The sequence below is a fragment of the Myotis nattereri genome (genome assembly GCF_964212035.1).
Source record: "Myotis nattereri genome assembly, chromosome: 2".
Lineage (NCBI taxonomy): Eukaryota > Metazoa > Chordata > Mammalia > Chiroptera > Vespertilionidae > Myotis > Myotis nattereri.
Genome location: NC_138076.1, coordinates 184,224,458 through 184,246,736, shown reverse-complemented (window position 1 = coordinate 184,246,736; position 22,279 = coordinate 184,224,458). Strand labels below are relative to the sequence as shown.

At 39.9% G+C, this 22,279-nt stretch overlaps 1 protein-coding gene across 3 annotated transcripts; it reads left to right on the top strand.

The window, feature by feature from the left end:
• The first annotated feature begins 915 nt into the window (after positions 1-915).
• CMAS (cytidine monophosphate N-acetylneuraminic acid synthetase) lies at positions 916-17,366 on the top strand. 3 transcript variants are annotated; one of them, XM_081115003.1, is made up of 8 exons: positions 916-1,268; positions 7,309-7,451; positions 7,596-7,751; positions 10,885-11,018; positions 12,252-12,346; positions 12,721-12,892; positions 13,624-13,777; positions 16,765-17,366. In XM_081115003.1, the coding sequence occupies exons 1-8, from the start codon at positions 1,009-1,011 to the stop codon at positions 16,953-16,955; spliced, it is 1,305 nt and encodes a 434-aa protein (XP_080971129.1). In that variant the 5' UTR covers positions 916-1,008; the 3' UTR covers positions 16,956-17,366. The 3 variants fall into 3 exon arrangements, with proteins under 3 accessions (XP_080971129.1, XP_080971131.1, XP_080971130.1); XM_081115005.1 differs by lacking the exon at positions 916-1,268 and adding an exon at positions 1,427-1,843; XM_081115004.1 differs by lacking the exon at positions 916-1,268 and adding an exon at positions 5,770-5,851.
• The last annotated feature ends 4,913 nt before the right edge of the window (positions 17,367-22,279 follow it).

Below are 22,279 nucleotides of genomic sequence, written 5' to 3'. Positions count from 1 at the left end.
ACCTTCTGTTACAATGCAGAGGATGTGAGTGAAAGCCCCACCAGGTAAGGTAAGAAACAACTCCTAAAAGGGAAAGATTTTTAGCAGACAAAACATTAACAAACAAACAAACAAACAAACAAACAAAAAACACCAAAAATCCCAAACCAAACAAACATGAAAAAAACTAGAATAGGTGTTTACTAGCTAGGGGGGAATAGTAGGGTTGACCTCCAGGATTTGCTGCTAGGTGACTGGTGATGTTAATAGAAAATGCAGAGGTAGAAGCAGTTTGAGCCCATATTGAGAGTTGAGTTGTTAAAATGTTGAATTGAGGGTGACATTCGAATGAGATAATATCTTGGAAGCAATGAGTCATAGAAGCATTGCAGAAAGATATACGTTTAAAATATAATTTTAAATATAAAATTGATTCGTGTTAGGGTGCATCAGGGTATGCAGTGGGAAACCCACTACAATTCTTTATTTTTTAAAATACATTTTTATTGATTTCAGAGAGGAAAGGAGAGGGAGAGATAGAAGCATCAATGAGAGAGAATCATTGGTTGGCTGCCTCAGGCATGCCCCCTACTGGGGATCAAGCCTGCAACCTGGGCATGCGCCCTTGATCAGAATCATAACTGGAACCCTTCAAACCAGCTAGGGCCCCAGTATAATTCTTAAGTGGGTAAGTTCTTTAGATCAATAATCTATATTGCCTATTTTAGAAATCTTCTAACAATATCAAACACCCCCCTCCCCTTGGAAGCTGCACTTCCTTCCAGTCATCTCTGGACTTCCACTTCTAGGCTTGAGTTTGGAGTCCAGGCGACCTAAGAGACCCCAGCGATACAGCTACGGACTACAATTCCCAGCGTGCTCCGCAAATGGGCGGGGCGTGTCCGGGGGCGGGGCCAGGTACAGCCACCCGGAGAGCGTTGGGGCGGGGAGATCCGGCGGCGCCGAGCTGAGGTGGTGAGAGAAGAGCTCCCGGATGTGGAGAAGCTGGGGAGGAGGCGTGGGAGGAAGATGGACTCGGTGGAGAAGGGGGCCGCCACCTCCGTCTCCAACCCGCGGGGGCGGCCGTCCCGGGGTCGGCCGCCGAAGCTGCAGCGCAACTCCCGCGGGGGCCAGGGCCGGAGTGTGGAGAAGCCCCCGCATCTGGCGGCCTTAATTCTGGCCCGGGGCGGCAGCAAGGGCATCCCTTTGAAGAACATTAAGCATCTGGCGGGGGTCCCGCTCATTGGCTGGGTCCTGCGTGCGGCCCTGGACTCGGGGGTCTTCCAAAGGTGAGCACGGACTGGCGGGCATCGCGGCGGGGGCGGGGCGGCGGAGCAGCGGGGGCGGCGGAGCAGCGGGGGCGGCGGAGCAGCGGGGGCGGCGGAGCAGCGGGGGCGGCGGAGCAGCGGGGGCGGCGGAGCAGCGGGGGCTCTGGGGGCGCTCGCTCCTGGGAGGGGTGTGCGGGATCGGGAGGTCTGGGCCCCCGGCTGAGAGCCCAGGGAGAACGGGCTCCGGCTTATTCCTTGTTCTGTAGCTGCCAGTAGTCATGACCTGGGACAGTTCCCCACCCGCCCGGGAGAATGCCCCCCTAAATGGGGACATTTTCTCTTAGCCGTCTTCCGCCGCCCCGGCCGACCTCTCTGGGGAAAGGAGGCCACTCCGGTGAAACGTCTGCGGCAATCGGTGAACTCCAGGCAGAGGCCACGGGGTGCCACTGTTGCTCGCGTCTGATGGCCACTGGTGCTGCTGATCGATTGGGGAGGCGGCGGGTTCCTGAATGGAGGCGGTGGACAGGCTTTCTCATTCTCGGCTCAGCTTGGAACACCTTCCCTGACCTTTGAAAAATGCTCAGAGCTATCTGCCTGTGAGTCAGCACAACCTAGGGCTCCCTGCATTGGTTAGTAGGTGAGAGACAGTGGGAAAGCGCACCGCTGGGCTCGTAAATGGTTTTACCATACCTTTGGAACCTGGGCTGCCCTGAGGACAGTTTTATTGTTCATCACATAGGGACGTTGCCATATGCCATAATGGTTAGGAGTTACAAGCTGATGTCATTCATAAAAGATGGGAGGTAGGGGCCTGTGCCAAGAATACATTTAACACATAGCAACTTCAACCTAATTATATTTGAATGTGTTATTGTGGAGAGTAAATTATGTTGGGTCTTGGTTTTTAAAGAGATGGCTGTTTTTTGAAGCATGTTAATTACCCACATTTATATACAGGTATACATTGACTAATTTCTTTAATGTCTTACTCCAAAGGAAGCCTGGGTGGAGAGAGGTAAATAGGATCTGGCACTCAGAAGATAACAGTAACGTAACAGGAAGTGTGCAAAGGAGAGATAGGGATTTAGTTCAATTCAGCAAACATTTACTGAGCCCTAATTTCTGCTGTATACATCCAAGAGAATAAAACCAGGGTGAATGTGACATGGTTCTTTCCTTGTGAAGTCCGCAGGCCCACGTTTGAAGATTTTTACCTCCATACAAAGGGTATACACTGAAAAATAAGGGCTGAGATGAAGTGCATTCAGGCAGCAGTGATGCAGTAAAATCCTATTTTTGTGAAATGAACTAGAAATCAAAATTTCAGGTTGAGCCCGGCCAGTGGGCCTCAGTTTGTTGGGCATCCTCCTGTGCACCGAAAGGTTGCCTGTTCCCCTGTCAGGGCACATGCCCAGGTTGCAGCTCACAGTTTCTACCCTGGCATTTTCTAATAACATCACCAGCCACCTAGGGGCAAAACCCTGGAGGTCAAACTCATTGTTCCTGCCCTAGCTAGTAAACACCTATTCTAGTTTCTTTCATGTGTGTTTGTTTGTTTTTGCTGATCTACCCTGGAGTCAAAGTGTAAGAATGTATTCATTGCAAATTTGGGTAAATCATCTAATCTTTTCTCTGTGCCTCTGTGTCATCATCTTCAGAATGGATTTGCTTAGTAGGTGTATCTCGTGGGCTTGCTGAGGGAATTAAGTGAGATAAAGTATGCAACCCTTAGAACAGTGCCTGGCATATAGTGTGTGATCTATCCTTGACGTTATCCCCTTGTATTGAAGGTTTCTACAATCTTCATCTCTTCCATGGGCCAGTTTCCTTACTGGTAACATTGGAAAGTTATAATTATCTTCAAAGTTGTTTTTTTTTAATTCTAACATTCTTTTGAGCCAAATTTGGCCTGGAGAGACCCCTGCTCTACTAAGTGAAAAGCTTCTTATGAGCAGGTATTACCTTTCTCACTCTGGTACGCTTTATGTATAGAACCTCAATTAAATGTGCTGGTTTTAATTCAATTCACTTATTCTGAAGCTGCAGTTGGAATTTGGAGCAGCCTCCCTCTACTTTCTTGCTTCAACAAATATTTACCCCGGGAAGGAAATCTGCCTGATTTGTGTTTTTCAGGAGATTATTTGTTCAAAATAATGATTTGACTCAGTTGAGGCATAATTTCCTGGCCTGCTCAGAATCAAAGCTAGCAATATTTTATTTTATTTGATTTGATTTTCAGAGAGGAAGGGAGGGAGAGAGAGAGAGAGACATCAGTGATGAGAGAATCGTTGATCAGGTGCCTCCTGCACGCCCCACACAGGGGATCAGAGCCCACAACCCTGACTGGGAATTGAACCTTGACCTCCTGGTTCATAGGTCGACGCTCAACCACTGAGCCACACCAGCCAGGCTAAGCTAGCAATATTTTAAAAGCTACTAACTTGGATAGTAAGCAGTCAAGAAAAATACTGAGATAATTTTATTTGCATTTAGTAAAAAGCTACTGTTAGAGCTGAGTTTGTAAAAGCTTGATTTTCAAAAGTATAAGTAAACCTCAGAACAAATTGATTTTTTAAAATATTGCCTGACATACTTGTGAAAAATAAGCATTTCTCGGTTGTGGACTTAGGACTAATGAAAGGCCTAATTGTGTTCTCTTTAAAATGGCAGTGTATGATTTGAAATAACTTTAATAGGCACCATTGTTGATATTCCTGTTTATCCTGTTAGATGTTATATGATTTCATGTGAGAATAAAGCCATTGGCTTTTAGACTTTGACATTTACTCTTTGATTTTAAATTTTGTTAGGCCTCTTTGTTCACTTGCTCATTCTTTCTCCTTTGCCCTTCCTCATCTGATTCCACATATCCGTGGTCGGTAAACCGCCGCTCGGGAGCCACATGCTGCTCTTTGGTCCCTTGAGTGTGGTTCTTCCACAAAATACCACGTGCGGGCGCGCACATACAGTGCGATTGAAACTTTGTGGCCCATGCGCAGAAGTCGGTATTTTGTGCAAGAGCCACACTCAAGGGGCCAAAGAGCCACATGTGGCTGCCGAGCCGCAGTTTGCCGACCACTGCATATCAAAGGAAATTATCTACTTACTTAGACCCTTTAATAATAGATGATGATCCTTGGATTTTAAGTGTACATATTGGATGCTATTTTCATATCCCCATTGCCATTGCCTTATATTATACATACAAATTAGACATTTGGACCTTTGATGGTCTGAAAGCAGAACTCCAGTTTTCCTTCCAACAGAGTCAGTGTGAGGATTAAATGAGACTGTAGATTTTTTTAAAAATTACCATTTCTATTATTATTTTGAATAGGGAACATTTATTTAATGTTTATTCTGAGTTCTGGTTTATAGTTAATCCTATAAGAACCATTTGAGGTAATTATTATCATCACCTCCATTTTACTGAAAATTGAGTCTTTTGGGAGATTATTGATGTTGTATAGGGTCATGTAGCTAGCATATGGTGGAGCCAGGATTTGAACCCTTTCCATTAGAGTCCATACTCTCAACCATTTACTGTTTCATTCAACAAATATATATTAGTACCTGTTATATAGCAAGCACTGTAAAATTACTTTGCAAAAGATAAAGCATTGCCCTGACCGGTCTGGCTCAGTGGATAGAGTGTTGTCCTGCGGACTGAAGGGTCCCAGGTTCGATTCCAGTCAGGGGCATGTACCTTGGTTGTGGGCACATCCCCAGTAGGGGGTGTGCAGGAGGCAGCTGATGGATGTTTCTCTCTCATCGATGTTTCTAACTCTCTATCCCTCTCCCTTCCTCTCTGTAAAAAATCAATAAAATATATTTTTTTAAAAAGATAAAGCATTATAGAAAGTAATTATTGCTTCCTCACCTCTCCTTCCTTAACGGCTTAAAGGAGTTGTGGTACTGTGGCACTGTGTTGGCCTCTGTCTCCATGATAGGCCCAGAATTTCTTAAGAAAATGGTCTGTGTATCCCCAGTGTCCAGACAAGTGCCTAGTGCCTGAAACAGACTATGACTAAGTACACATTTCATGACTGAAGGGTCCCGGGTTTGATTCTGGTCAAGGGCACGTGTACCTCGGTTGTAGGCTCCTCTTGGCCTGGGCCCTGGTCGGGGTGTGTGCAGGAGGCAACCAATCAATGAGTTTCTCTCACATCAATATTTCTCTGTCTTTCTCTCTCTCTTCCACTCTCTCTAAAAATCAATGGAAAAATATCCTCAGGTGAGGATTAAAATAATAATAATCAAAAAGATCACTGAATCCTGTGGTGTTGAATTTTCATACAGTAAAGAGCAGGATAATAAATGGCTTCAGTAATTTATTTCAGTTAGTGATGTAAATTATATGTCAAATGACCCATGTTTTTGCTTTCACTGTTCACTTTTAACTACTGGTATATTCTGTTACCATCTTAGCACCCTCCCTTCGCCTTCTCTATTTAAAAAATTCACTACGTTTTCATTGGTACTTTGTTATATACCTTTGACTGTGACATTTCTCCAGTGAAAAACCTATTCCCGATTACTTCAGATTTTGAGATGGAGGAAGACGGGATCCCTGTGTTCTGTCTTGCACAGAGTGACGTGAGTAGGTATGAGACACTTGACCCCTAGCCAGTGACTCATTGTGTTCATTAGGATTCCTTAGAAAAAAATTGGTGGGGTGGAAGGATAATTGACTTTACATTTAAATTCTCCTTCTGCAAATATTAAAGGGAATATATAAAATGAAATTAATAAATGAACTAAAGAGAGGTCAGAAAATTTTCTTTAGTTTCTATTTTTTCACTCTTGGCAATTAAAAACAGACATTTGAAACTTGTAGTTCCTCTTGAGAGAATGTTGAATAAAGGGAATAAAAGAAAAATGTATGCATATGGCAACAACTAAGTCATTAAATTTACTATTAAAATTTTGTGGCTATAGTAATATTCACATTTGTTTCTAGCAGTGGGGATTTGTAAAGGACCAGGAAACTTAAGTTCAATAGAGACTAGTTCACTTCTCCAGAATAGCTTTTTGATTTTAGTTATCATTCATTTAAAGTCTAAATGGGCAATTGTGTTAGCTGTGGTTAATAGAGCTGTTAAGCTACTAGTATACTCTCCTGAGCCAATAAGGTCCTGTTCTAATTGTTACCAAATGGATTGTAACCCAGTCTATTATGTCAAATATTTGTATGTATACCCATTGTTAATTGGAGAAAAAAAAGAGTTGCACATTTTTGTTATTTTGAGCCCAGACTTATCATGTAGTCTCTTCTAAGCTTGAAATTTTCAGCTTCATGGCTTGGCTAAGCCAAGTCCATCTTTTTCTTAGCAAGTATATTAAAATACTTTATAAATATTTTAAATTTGGATGAGGAATAAGAAACAAGATCATTTTTGTTTTCTTTAGATTTGAACTTCTAGAGCTAGTGTTTTGCTTAATATACCAGTAGCCTTAAAAGTTCCAAGTATCTTTATTTCCAATTTTATGAAACTATAATTTAGAGCTACATAAATGCTATTTATATAAATAACAATATATGTTGTATGTAGTGTAAATATTTCTATGTATAAATATAAACAAATCTAGGACATTTACTTAGATATTTAAAAATACTGTTTAAAATATAAATAAATAAAAGTACTGTTTATATTTAAAATACTGTATTTTTTAAATTTTATAGTACTTTGGATCTGTAACATTTTTTTAAAAATATATTTTATTGATTTTTTACAGAGAGGAAGGGAGAGAGATGAAGAGTTAGAAACATCTATGAGAGAGAAACATCTATCAGCTGCCTCCTGCACACCCCCCACTGGGAATGTGCCCGCAACCAAGGTACATGCCCTTGACCAGAATCGAACCTGGGACCTTTCAGTCCACAGGCCAACGCTCTATCCACTGAGCCAAACCGGTTTCGGCTGTAACATTATTTTGATGATACAAAAACTATTCTAAAATTATGTAAGCTGTATTTTAGGGTTTTAGAGCTCCTTTTATCTTTAATGATTTCTTTTAGTGATTTGGCTTTATTTATTTGTTCTTTTTAATATCTATACAGTGTGTGGGTTTCAACGGACCATGATGAAATTGAGAATGTGGCCAAGCAATTTGGTGCACAAGTTCATCGAAGAAGTTCTGAAGTTTCAAAAGACAGCTCTACCTCATTAGATGCCATCGTAGAATTTCTTAGTTATCACAATGGTATGAGTTTAATAGTATATTCAAAATTTTATGTAATTTATAACTTGCTTGTCAGTTCACAAGACTTGTTTTAACATTTGCATGTAAGATTACTGTCTTGCAAAGAACTTTATTCTGATGTCCTTTTGTTTTGTCTTTTTAAAGAGGTTGACATTGTAGGTAATATTCAAGCTACTTCTCCATGTTTACATCCTACTGACCTTCAGAAAGTTGCAGAAATGATTCGAGAAGAAGGATATGATTCTGTTTTCTCTGTTGTGAGGCGCCATCAATTTCGATGGAGTGAAATTCAGAAAGGAGGTAATTTGTTATGTCACTATTGTAGCTCATTTTATGGAGAATCAGTTTTTCATATACAAATATTCTTTAGGAATGAGGAGAGTAAAGAGGAGCAGTAAAATAAAACATGATTCTTAACCCTAGTACGTAATGACATTTCTAATCAGTTCTCAATCTTGTGATTACTGAGAGAAGACAGTGAGTCAAAATTAATTCTTTGCTTTATTTTTACAAAGGAACATTTTAACCCTTTACTTGCCTTTTCAGATTGACATATAATTTTTCTAGATCAAGTACTTTTATGTTTGTTCTAGACATGTTTGATAAACTCCATATAAGTCATATAGAATTATGGGAATAGAAAGCATCCACCAAAGAGTTTTGGTGGACCTCAAGAATGAATTGTGTAGTTACTTCCCAAGATATGTTACTCCTTTATATAAGAAGAGTTCCATAGTGTTTAGGTAGAGCCTCATTTCTAGCCAGATAAATTAGCAAAATATGTAATAAAGCATAGAATCACCCATAAATAGGTAAATATAACATACTTAGGAAAGGCATTGTAATTTCTGTTATGTGCCTTTTGAGTGTAGAAAAGCTGGTCTCTAACATGTGTAATTTAAGATGTTATTCTTTTGAAGATGTATCTTTAGCATGTTATTTCATTATCTTCTACCATCCATTGTTTCTTATAAGAAATCAGCTGTAATTCTGACCATTGTTTCTCTGAATATGATTTTCTTCAGGCTACTTTTAAGATTTTCTGTTTATCTTTAGTTTCTATAGTTTGACTCTAATATGTATTGTTGCGGTTTTCTTTGTGTTCACCCTGTTTGGAGTTCTCTGAACTTTTCATATCTATGGATTGATATGTCATCAGCTTTCAAAAATTCTCTTCAAATATTTCTTCAGCCACATTTCCCCTCTCCTCTTTTTCTGGACTCCAATTTAAATGGATTTTAAACAATTTTATAGTGTTCACATGTCTCTCATAGTCTGTTCTGTATTGTTTATTTTTCTCTTTGTGCTTTATTTTGAGTAATTTTGATTGACTTATATTTGAGCTCATGTATCATTTCTTCTAACTTGTCTTGTGTACTCAAATTCTGTCCATTGAATTATTTCAAATACTGTGTGTTTACCTATTATAAAATCTACCTTTAAATTATTTTTTAGAGACTCCATTCTCTGTTGAAATGTTCCATCTTTTTATCCTTATTCTTTTTTCAAACTATAAGAGAACATCTTTCCTATATAATAAAAGGCTAATATGCAAAATGTCCCGTTGGGAGTTCAACCGACCAGGGGTTCGACCGCTCGCTATGACATGTGCTGACCACCGGGGGCGGTGTGGAACAAAGGAAGGTCCCACCAGCAGTTGGGGAAGGAAGGCCCCAATCAGCCCTGATTGCCAGCCAGGCCTAGGGACCCTACCCGTGCATGAATTTCATGCACCGGGCCTTTAGTTTATTTAGGAAATCACAGAGGTACAAGTGATTTGTAAAAGAAATAGGCTTAAGAAACAAGTTATAGAGGCAAAGGAAGGGCCCTTGGAGCTTAGAAGTGAGGAAGGTAAAGGTGATCAGACTGGGGCGGGGTGGGGGGGATGTTGAGGGAGGCACTGGTATGCTCAGGGAGGGAGAGCACCTCATTCTTTTTTAAAAAAATCTTTTTTTCTAATTTCTTTAAGATGTTCATGATAGTTATTTGAAAATCCTTGATTGTAACATCTGGGTCATTTATAGTTCTGTTCCTGTGACTTTTTTTTCTGATTAGGGGTCATGTATTTCTGCTTCTTTATATGTGTCATATTTTATCATGTGCCAGACATAGAGACTGAAATATATATTATTTTCCTCCAGGGAGGACAAACCTTTTCTTCTATCAGGCTGATAGGATAAGGGGCTAATCACTTTGCTCTAATTAGGAGTTGGGCAGTGTTGCAACTATAAAAATTCTTCTGGTTTCTCCTTATTCCAGCAAAGTTCCTCTGCTTATGCCAAGCTTGATCTTTCTCTTACCTCTTTCTCAGACTGAGCAACTCACCCCAGTGGGAATTCAGCCACTGATCCTTGTTCACATAGGAAAGACTTGTCCCTCTCTTTTCTTCAAAGTACCACTTGAATTATCTTGTTTATTTGCTTATTGCCTATCTCCACAACTAGATTGCACATTCCATGAGAGTAGAAGGAGTTATGTTCACTGTTGTGTATCCAGTGCCTATAAAACTATACCACATATTTCAATATATGTTTGCTGAATATTTTCCCAGATTATACCAAACATTGGGGTGGAGTTGAGCAGAGGATGGTTTCGTTAGAGAAGTATGTAGAGGTTATTCCTAGAAGCCTTTATATACAGAAGTGACAACCAAAAGTGAAGAAAGATTCTAAAGAATCTCCAGTTATTAAGCACACACACACAGCACAAGTATATACATACTTGTACACATCCACAAACACAATTTAGGGAAAACTAAGTGAAAAGGCAAAGGAATTCCTATATACCAGTACTGAAGGTGTCATTTATTATATTGTGTTATGATAATTAATGTTGATATTGCTGAGCCTTCATTACCAAGAATAATAATAAATGTCATTTATTATTATGGTTAGTTTCTTTTCTAACCACTGGTAAAAATTCATAGTACATTATATATTCATTTTTGTCACTATAAAAGTTTTGGTAATTTAATAGGAAAATTTTCATTTTTCTATAATAATTCCATGACTGTCATTTCTCAACCACATTAGCTGAACAATGCATACATTGTATTTCTATAGAAACAAATAATGATAAATAGTTTAAAGGGGTCAGTTATTGATTATGGGTAGTTTATGGCAAATCTGTTTTTTGACAACTTTAAGGTTTCCCTGGTGTCCTCCCAAAGCATTATATTTATATAAATACTTTAAAATATTAATTATGCAGAATTCCACTGTGAAATACTTTATCTTTCTATTATTGCTATTATTAGAAAATAAAGATAAGTCATTAGAATTATTATGGATTTTATTTAAATCCTTTTAAATATTTATCTAGATATAGAAATATTCTACATTCTGAGTTCATTTTTATGCTTTTTAAAAAATTACTAAATGAATAATTTTAGTATCCAAAGCAATGTGGACTTAATATAGCTTTTTGCTTTTAGTTCGTGAAGTGACTGAACCTCTGAATTTGAATCCAGCTAAACGACCTCGTCGACAAGATTGGGATGGAGAGTTATATGAAAATGGCTCATTTTATTTTGCTAAGAGACATTTGATAGAGATGGGTTACTTACAGGTTTGTGCCTTCATTTTAAAAAACCTTTGAAACCCTTTTGTGGTATACTTTGAGTTTCAGGAAGAGGTATGGCACAGTTCATAATGGAAAATATCAACCTGTAGAGCTGCGGTTCTCAACCTGTGGGTCGCGACCCCTTTGGCAGTCGAACGACCCTTTCACAGGTTGCCTAAGACCATTCTGCATATCAGATATTTACATTACAATTCATGAAACACTACATAGGATATCTCTTGTAATCTGCATAGCAACAGAATAAAGTGGACATTCCTAGCCCAGTTTTTCAGAGGAAGAAGTGGCAGCTTTGAAAAATGAAGTAATTGGCTCAAGGCAAAAACAAGTAGTAAATGGTAGCGTCAGGATTTGGATTCAGATTCTTATGTTACTCAAAAATAGCGTTTAAAAAACACACCCTAAAACTCCACTCTCTCTATAGTAGAAATTCTAATGTGACTCATGCTCTGAAGGAAAAGTGTATTTCCAATCTTCTGGTCAGTGTTTAGGCAAACTGTAGGCTGGCTATTTAGTTAAGTTTGAGTGTTAAAGAAAATTTGATTTGACAGATAGAGACACCACCCGCCCTAACTGGTTTGACCCTTTCCTAAAGTGTGAAGAAAATGAAGTCTTTCATCATAAGTTGTGAAGAGACTAGCAATTCTTGCCCCCATATCTCGGGATCAGGAAACCATCCCTATCTTTGCCCACATAAGACTCAGACAGTATTGCCCATTCCCATCTGGAGCACAGGGATCTAAGATAATTCTATATACTAGATACTCCAGTTATTTTTTCCTTTTCTATCTTGCCCCTTAGTTTCAAATAGGAACAAATTCCGAAAACATTTCTATTACCTTTGAATTATGAGATAGATTGCCAGAACAGAAAATTCCTGTGGTTAGAAAACTGGAGGATGGGTATTTTCAATTTTTGCAATCTTTTAAAGTAATCTATCCAAAGGAAAATGAGAACTTGCACTGTGGATAAAAGTTGAAAAATGTTAAAGTTAAAAGAAAAATGTAAAAGTTATTTGTTTTATGTAGTTTGAATATATAGGAAACAAAAAGATAAGCTTTTCCCTCAAAAAAAAGGGATTTGTTATATGTCATTAATATTTCTGAGTTATTCATTTTTCTCAATACGGTAGAAATGAATTCATTGTTCTATATTAGAAACTTTTCAATATATGTGAATGCATGTAAAAACCAGCACTCATGGCATTTGTACTATGTTTAGGGTGGAAAAATGGCCTACTATGAAATGCGCGCTGAGCACAGTGTGGACATAGATGTGGATATTGATTGGCCTATTGCGGAACAACGAGTATTAAGGTAAAAACAAGACTTATATGGCCTTTGCACAAGACTCTAACAATATTGTTAGTAGATATGTTAATTGTACTTATGAACACTGATTTGTGATACTCCAACCATCTAAGGATCTGTGCAATTCATTTGCTCATGTGAGGAAGACATATACATAAACTATTCCTTTAGATGACTTATTCAATATGTTGAGAAACACATAGTCCACTTAGACCACACTACTTATTCTCCACTGTAAGTTCAAGTGTATTTGTTAAGTGAATATGAAGGGTACTTCTGAATAATTGGATGGGAATGGGTTAAGTTTCCTGGCGTTAGCCAGATGAGAGACAGTGACTAGTGTTGCACTTATATTCAAAGGTCTATTTGGTTTCTTTTAGATATGGCTATTTTGGCAAAGAGAAGTTTAAGGAGATAAAACTTTTGGTTTGCAGTATTGATGGATGTCTCACCAATGGCCACATTTATGTATCAGGAGACCAAAAAGAAATAATATCTTATGATGTAAAAGATGCTATTGGCATAAGTTTATTAAAGAAAAGTGGTATTGAGGTATGTGCCCCTGAATACAGCATTGTTTTTTAAGATTATGATTCAGGGTCAAGGAATATGTAAAGGAAATGAGATATACATTTTTAATATCATTTATTAAAATATCTGAAATTTAGCCTTCACGTGCCTAGAAAATTATCATACTATTTAATTTTAGATGAACAAAATGTCAACCAACAAGTAAATGTTTATTTAATGAGTATGAACATATTGTTTTTATATAGGTGCTTTCTAGTTGCCATAGGATCTTGCAACAAGAAAGATTTAATAAAAAATAAGTGTCAGTATTTAAAAATAAAGCAAATATCTTATGAACTTTAAAATGTAGTTTATTCTTATGATTAAAAATTTTAATTTATAATAGCTTAATATTTATGTGTATTTAAAAAAATGAAGGCTAAGATGATTTTTCATAATTGACTAGAACTCTTACATATGTGTTTCTAAGCAGCATAAGAAACATATTATAGACTTTTCTTTGGGTAAATTGAATTATAGGAGAATCTTAAATTGGCTTCAGACAGTGTATGTTGCACTTTTCACCTGTAGGTAGAATCCTTTCCACAGTAGAAAACTGTCTTTCACCTTTATGGGTCTACTTAGACATAGTAGAATTTGTTCTTCAAAAGGTCAAAGGACTACTCAGTTGTGACTTGTATTGTTTACCAAGGCATTATCTTATTCTGAAAGATTTCTGTTTCTCTTATTTTCTCCTTTTTTTTTTTTTTAAGGTGAGATTAATCTCAGAAAGGGCCTGTTCAAAGCAGACACTCTCTTCCTTAAAACTGGATTGCAAAATGGAAGTCAATGTACCGGACAAGCTAGCAGTTGTAGATGAATGGAGAAAAGAAATGGGCCTGTGCTGGAAAGAAGTGGCATATCTTGGTTGGTATCTTTTTATTCAGCCATAATAAAATGAATCAGGATTTAAAAAAATAAGAAAGAAAATTTCCACAATTAGCATGATTATAAAGAAATAGAAACTCTCTTACACTGCCGACAAAAGAATTAAATTGGGACAGCCCTTCTTGAGGTCACTTTAATAATATTTATCAAGTGTAGCCTAGAGGAGTGATTACCAACACATGCTGTGGAGTCAGACCACTACCTTGATGCCAGTTTTGGTAAGGAAAGCCTAGATTTCCTCATCTGTAAACTGGAACTGTTAAAAGTACCTATTGTCATTGGTCTATTACCAATGATATAATGTGGGTAAAGCATTTAGCAGATTCCTAATACATAAAATGTACACTCTGAATATTTGTTTGTTTGTTTGTTTGTTTTAAATGTACATAGTTTTGACCCCAAAATTTCAATTCCAGGAAAGAAATTGAACAGATGTGGCAATAATAGAGGGAAAAAAAAATTACCTAAATATCCTACAAAAATAGAATATCCATAAAATTGAATACTATGCAACCATTAAAAACAATGGTCAGATCTCACAAGTTTTTCATGTTAGTATTAAGCAAATATATTTATTAGATGTCTACTATATGCAGGTTTTGAACTGGTTCCTGGGACTTAATATTTACAGAACTTACAGTCTAATGATGTCAATATTTTAAATAACAATGGCAAGTTATATATAATAGCTATACGCCATGTATGAAATAAATATTGACAAGGCTAATATGGGGGTCAAAAGCATCACAGAATGCTTTAGAAGCATATGTCTGGGGACTCAGGGATAGCCTTTGAACTGCATGTACAGATTGTACGCAGAAAAATACTATAGAGCCTTTTTAAAAAATATATATATTTTATTGATTTTTTATAGAGAGGAAGGGAGAGGAATAGAGAGTTAGAAACATCAATGAGAGAGAAACATCAGTCAGATGCCTCCTGCACACCTCCTACTGGGGATGTGCCCACAACCAAGGTACATGCCCTTGGTTGGAATCGAACCCGGGACCCTTCAGTCCGCAGGCCGACGCTCTATCCACTGAGCCAAACCGGTCAGGGCATTATAGAGCCTTTGGTAGAAAATGGTCCAGGTTTTGTAAGAAGAGAACAATTTTATTGGAACATATAACAAACCCCAGCTATACTTATTATCTGTGTGACCCTAAGCAAGCTTCTCTAAACCTTAGTTTACCTATTTATAATATATGCCAAAATGTAGTGACTGTTCATAAACAGTGGTAATTAGGATGATTTTGAATATTTTTGCCTTTATTTAAAAAATGTTTCCACCAAGATATACATTATTTATATAACATAAGAAAAAAGTGTAAAAAGTAATAGTTAGAAAATTGGTAAAATAGAGAAGGAACTCCAAATTTTTATTTAAAAAGAGCAGTGTTTTATATGGACCACATAAATATATAACAATGTGTTCCTTAAAATATTGACACTTTTATAAGTAAAATTTAGTAAGTAAAGCTTAATTTGAGGGATGGGTAATACAAAGAAATACCCTAATTTTAATCATCTTTCATTGAAAACAGTTTAAATTTCAGTACATTTACCAATAGGAGAAAATTTTGACTAGATAAATGTAGAAAAATATAAAACAAACTCTTAAACAGCATGTTATTATTTGTTTTTGCTCAGTACTGTAGTAATAGTTATACTCAGAATGGGGAATCTAAGGTACTGTGAGCTTCTGAAATTTATTCTGTCAAAAAACGGGGAGTTGAGAAGAAGCAAGGCAAGGTGAGAAGGGATGTAGTTATGTTAGTTGTAATGGTAATTTTTCTTTTTTTTTTTTTTTAAATATGTTTTATTGATTTTTCACAGAGAGGAAGGGAGAGAGATAGAGGTAGAAACATCGATGAGAGAGAAACATTGATCAGCTGCCTCTTGCACATCCCCCACCGGGGATGTGCCCGCAACCCAGGTACATGCCCTTGACCGGATTCGAACCCGGGACCTCTAAGTCCTCAGGCTGACGCTCTATCCACTGAGCCAAACCGGTTTCGGCTGTAATGGTAATTTTTCAACAAATAAGTGTTACTCAAATCAGAACTATTACAAATTAAAAGAGACTTACGATACATATCAACAGCAGCCCATGGATGTGGCTCAGTGGTTGAGCATTGACCCAAGAGTTTGATTACCAGTCAGGGCACATGCCCAGGTTGCAGGCTGGATCCCCAATTAGGGGCCTTGCAGGAGGCAGCCAATCAATGATGTTCCTCTCTCAACGATGTTTCTATCACTCTATCCCTCTCCCTTCTTTTTCTAAAAAAATCAGTAAAACATATATTTTTTAAAAAGATACATATCAAAAAAAGAAAAAGATACATATCAACAAAATGTAATATGTGGAACCTTTTTGGGTTCTGATTCACAAAAATCAACTAAAAACCAATTTTGAGAGAACTGAGGATATTTGAATACGTACTAGATTATTAGGTGATATTAAAGAACTGTTGATTTTGTTAGTTTGATGATACTGTGTCACTTTTTTAAAAAAAATATGTATCAGAGATAAATGCTGAAAAGTTTTGGGGGTAAAATATATTTGGGATTTCTTTCTCCCCTCCAAAAAGCAAGGTGGCAGGAAATAGAGAAAAAATATTGATAAATGATCCAAAACATTGATAATTATTCTATAAGAACTTGAGGTTGCATATATTTGAACTTTTAAATAATTCATAGTAATAGTAACGTACATGGCAAGCAGAAAGTATACTCCATTTTCCTCCTTTGACTGATAGTTTATTTGAATTGCTTAGGAAAACCCCTACACCTCAATTATACTTTTAAATACTCTAACATATTTTTGTTCCATCTAAGCTGTAGTATATACAGCACTTTGGGTTACTAAACTTACTAGAATTACTTACTGTTTGCTGTTTGCATCATTTGGAAAGAATATTCTTTGTCTCTTTAAATGGTCAACCAGTGTTTCTTTTCTGCGGTAGGAAATGAAGTGTCTGATGAGGAGTGCCTGAAGAAAGTGGGCCTGAGTGCTGTTCCTGCTGATGCCTGTTCCACGGCCCAGAAGGCTGTCGGGTATATTTGCAAGTGTAATGGTGGCCGTGGTGCCCTCCGAGAGTTTGCAGAGCACATTTTCCTACTAATGGAAAAGGTTGTTAATTCCTGCCAAAAATAGAAGTTAGTATAATGTGGGGGGGAAAGTATACAGTCTTCTTCAGCTATTTTACTTTTATTTTTGATTAAGTACAATTCCATGTTTTAATGTTATAGACAATGTGACTTGATTTGTGATATATCTTCATATCTTTTAAAGCAAAGTCTTCTCAAGTTGTCTCTCCAAAACCTTCTGTGAAATAATTGTGCTGTACTTTTCTCTTTATGCAAGATAATTATTTAGAGATTGATTTACAGTCTTTCTCACATTTTTAGTAAATGCAAGTAAGAACATGATCAAAATTGACTTTGTATTGTACCCTGTAAAACTGTGTGTTTGTGTGCTTTTGATGATGCTGATATTTTATTTATTTGGGGGCAGTGTATCTGGTAAGACATGCTCTTCTATTAATTAAAAAATACATTTCACAGACTTGATGAAAACTGCCTTGTTGCTATAGAACATGCTCTGATTCCTTTAAACACTGACCATGCAATGAGTTTGAGAAACAAACCACTAACTACTAGGTGTAAAACTCCTGATGATAGCACATATACAAAGTGCAGATAATCCAAAGAAATGTTGTAAAGATTGTTTGCAGTTACCTTGAGGTCATGGTAATTATGTATGCTAAATTTGGCTCTCATCACAATTTTATAGCCACCACAAATTACTCTCCTACCTAGTTAGATTCTAAGAATCGGACATTATCTCATAAATATGGACATTTACCTAATAAACTAACCATTACTTGTGGGACATTTGCATCTATTTCAAGTAAAAAAACAATTTATATAAAACTCTGGCAAGAAGCAATTCATTCAGGCCAAGCTATGCTGGAAGCTGTTTTCCTTTGTCACACCTAGTTAAATTTGTACAGTTCAGAGTCTGCTCCCTATAAGCCAGACAGTCATTGGGAGAAAAGAAGGATTATCTTTTATCTTGATCTTACCATCTTGTCCTGGTTTTACTCCCATCTTTCTGGCTTTTCCACAGCTGACTATTTTCTCCTATCCCTTAAATGTACATATCGCAAAGGTTCTAACCCCAGTTCTTCCCAGAAACCACATCTCTATTCAGTTTCAGCTGTAGCCTCTAATCTCTGCTGTGAGTTCTGGTTGCACTTCAAACTCCTCATGAACCAGACTCCTGGGCTTCACCTCTCAAATGTCTGATTTTATCATTGAGAAATCACAGTCTTTCACTATTTTTCCTTTTCATCTCTAGTCAGACACCAAATCTTGAGCATGCTTCAACTTACTACTCAGTGTCCATTCAGTTTATCCAATGTTATCATTAGGTTTAGTTGTCCACATTTGCTGCTATCCTTACAAAATTTTTTAGTGACTCCAGGCTGACCACAGAATGTGGTAAAATGTTCCTCAGTCCCAACATACTCTAGACCAGCCGTGGGCAAACTACGGCCCGCAGGCCAGATCTGGCCCGTTTGAAATGAATAAAACTAAAAATAAAAAATAAAAAGACCGTACCCTTTTATGTAATGATGTTTACTTTGAATTTATATTAGTTCACACAAACATTCCATCCATGCTTTTGTTCCGGCCCTCCGGTCCAGTTTAAGAACCCATTGTGGCCCTCGAGTCAAAAAGTTTGCCCACCCCTGCTCTAGACACAACCTAGTATTTCCAGCTCGGTTCCTACTGATCCTGAGGGTCCCTTGAGCTCTTCTGTGTAATTCTCCTACAATGCCTTCTATTCTTCTTGAGTCCTACCTTTAACCAATACATAAATCACTCATTCCTCAAAAATCTCCTGCCAAAATACCTCCCAAAATAAATACTGTGCATAGTATAGATTATACTGGAGTTCTTGTTTCATTTCAGTGACCCAAAGCCAAGTTAACTCCTCATTGTGACTTCTATTTCCTATATTCCTAATAGTACTGCATCTTAGTAAAAAAGACACGTTCAGTTCTGATACGTAAAGAACTTAGAAGTTGCCAATCCCTTCCTCGAAACAAGAAAAACTGGAAAAACTAAAACTTAATAACTTTTCTGAACTGAAGTCTGAGGGAAAACAATCACTCCAAATCTGAAGAGACAGGTACATCCAGAGAGATACCACACCTGACACTTGTTTACCTGGAGCAAAAGCTGCTTGGTGGCATAGCTAATCAACACTTAACTATAATTTTGGTGAATTGCTAGAGGTTGAGTGTGCACTAATGTGAGAGCAATGAATTCCTGAAGGCCACAGTCATGGGGGGCTGGGGAGACTTCCCTCCAGAAATGCCAGCAGGTTCTTTCAAGATGGATCTGAAGATCTGAGGAAATTTCCCCTATGAGCCTGCCAGGAGGGGAGTAGCCATTGTGAAACTCTCCCAGACTCTTCCTAACAGAGGCAGGAAAGAAAGTAGGAGCAGGGGGTAGTGAACGCTAGTGAAGAAATCCTAGTGAAGGCCATACTCCCAGGACAAGCCCAGTAAAAGACTAAGATGTAGGCTTCTTCTCTTTCATGCCCTGTACCACACCAATATGTAGCCAGTACAATAACAGTGGTATACATCTGAAAAGGCTACAGAACACAAACTTTTACTGAGAGGCAATACAAAAGAAAGTCCCCAAGTAAAAACTAAAGACTCGGGGAGTTTGAAGTCTCTGGTAGAAGAAACATTAAATACAGCCCAACTCCCAGTAAGATTAATGAATTAACACTAAAGACCAATTTGTCTTGGTACCTACTACCCAAAAACATATATGACTTTCAACAACAATAAAGAAGTTATAAAGCACATCAAAGGGCAAGAGAAATCAGTCTGAAGAGAGAGAGAGCAGCCCTGGCTGGTTTGGTTCAGTGAATAGAGTGTTGGCCTGCGGATTGAAGTGTCCCAGGTTTGATTACAGTCAAGGGCATATTCCCAAATTGTGGGCTTGATCCCCAGTAGGGGGCGTGCAGGAGGCAGCCAATCAATGATTCTCATCATTGATGTTTCTATCTCTGGCTCCCCTCTCTCCCTTCCTCTCTGAAATCAATAAAAATATATTTTTTAAAAATAATAAAAATTGAAAGAGCATTCATCAGATTCAGACTGTTAATGTAAGAAACATTCAAATCCGTAAAGAATTTTTTTGATTGTTTGAGCCAAACTCACAAACATTGAGATAATGCTCTGGAGAATGGCGGTTTTTCACCTATTTTTATAAATTACCGTCAAAGGAGGAGACATAAGGAGGTTACATGAACTCCATTGGATACTAATCTCCCTCTCAGAGTCTACTTCTCAATCTGGGAAACAAGGAAATATTTCTTGAGTGAGTAAGTGAATGAATCTACAAAAGAATAGATCCTGTGCCAATCTGACAAAGTAATGACTGTTACTGTAACTGGACAAACAATGGTTCCGTGCTGTCACTACTTGAGCCAATTCAGTAGAGACAGGGTTGAATCATATATGAGCATTCATTCAAATACTAGAGGCCCCATCAGCTCAGTCTGCACCCTCTCCAATCCAGGACCCCTCAGGGGATGTCTGTCTGCCGGTTTTGGCCCCATCCCCAGGATTGAGCCTAAACCGGCAGTCGGGCAACCCTCTCACAATCCAGGACCGCTGGCTCCTAACTGCTCACCTGCCTGCCTGCCTGATTGCCCTTAACTGACCCCCTTGCCAGCCTGATCACCCCTAACTGCCTCTGCCTGCTGACCTGATCAACACTAACTGCCCCCCTGCCAGCCTGGTTGCCCCCAACTGCCCCTCCTGTTGGCCTAGTCACCCCTCACTGCCCCCCTTTTCCAACCTGGTCGCCCCTCACTGCCCCCCCTGCCAGCCTGGTCACCACACACAGCCTGCTGTTCAGTCATTTGATCGCCCCTCACTAACCCCCCTGCCTGCCTGGTCACCCCATGCAGCCTGCTGCTCAGTCGTTTGGTTGTCCCTCATTAAACCCCCCTGCCAGCCCTGTCGCCCCACTCAGCCTGTTCAGTTGTCTGTTCAGTTGTTTCAGATGTGATGGCCCCTGGCTCTTTATATATATAGACTAGAGGCCCGGTGCACAAAAATTTGTGAACTCGGGGGGGAGGGGGGTCCCTCAGCCTGGCCTGTGCCCTCTTGCAGTCTGGGACCCCTCGGGAGATAACGACCTGCTGGCTTAGGCCTGCTCCCGGGTGGCAGAGGGCAGGCCTAATCCCTAGGTGCAGCCCCTGGTTGGGCTCAGAGCAGGGCCGATTGGGGAATTGGGGCGCCACCCCCGGTCATGCACAGAGCAGGGCGGATTGGGAGGTTGTGATGCCACCCTCAGTCACGCTCAGGGTAGGGCCAATTGGGGGGTTGGGGCACCGCCCCCTGTCACACTCAAGGCAGGGTCGATGGGGAGGTTGCGGCGCCACCCCCTGTCATGCACAGAGCAGGTCCAATCAGGGGTTTGGGTCGCTGCCCCTTGTCACGCACAAAGCAGGGGCAATCAGGGGGTTGGAGAGCTCCCCCTGTCACACACAGAGCAGGGCCCATCAGGGGGTTGGGGAGCTCCTCCCTGTCATGCACAGAGCAGGGCCCATCAGGGGGTTGGGGAGCTCCCCCCTGTCATGCACAGAGCAGGGCCCATCGGGGTTGGGGAGCACCCCCCTGTCACGCACAGAGCAGGGCCCATCAGGGGGTTGGGGCTCCACCCTCTATCACCCATAGAGCAGGGCCGATCAGGGGGTTGGGGCGCCGCCACTCTCACACTCAGGGCAGAGCCGATGGGGAGGTTATGGCTCTACCCCGTCACACACAGAGCAGGGCCCGTGGGGTGGGGGGGGTTGGGCGCCACACCCAGTCACACACAGAGCCGCAGGGTGATCAGGAGGTTGGGGAGCTCCCCCCTATCAGGCACAGAGCAGGGCAGATCAGGGGGTTGGGGCGCCTTCCCCTGTCAGGAACACAGCAGGGCCGATAGATAGGTTGTGGCCCCGCCCCCTGTCACACACGGAGCCACAGGGCAATCAGGGGATTTGGGCACTGCCCCCTGTCACGCTGATCCCGGTGCCGGGAGGCCTCGCGGCTCCACTGATCCTGGTGCTGGGAGGCATATTACCCTTTTACTATATAGGGCAGAGGCCTGGTGCATGTGTGGGTGCCGGCTGGTTAGCCCTGAAGGGTGTCCTGGATCAGGGTGGGGGTACCCACTGGGGTGCCTGGCCAGCCTGGATGAGGGGATGATGGCTGTTTGCAGCTGGTCACACACCCTTCAGAGTGGGGGTCCCACTCTGGGTCCCACACCACCAGATCCACAGTCTGGGTGAGGGGCTGAGGGCTGTTTTCAGGCTGGGACTGAAGCTCCCAACTGCTCCTTTTTTAATTTTTTTTATTTTTATTCTGAGCCAGCTTTAGCTCTGAGGCTCCAGCTCTT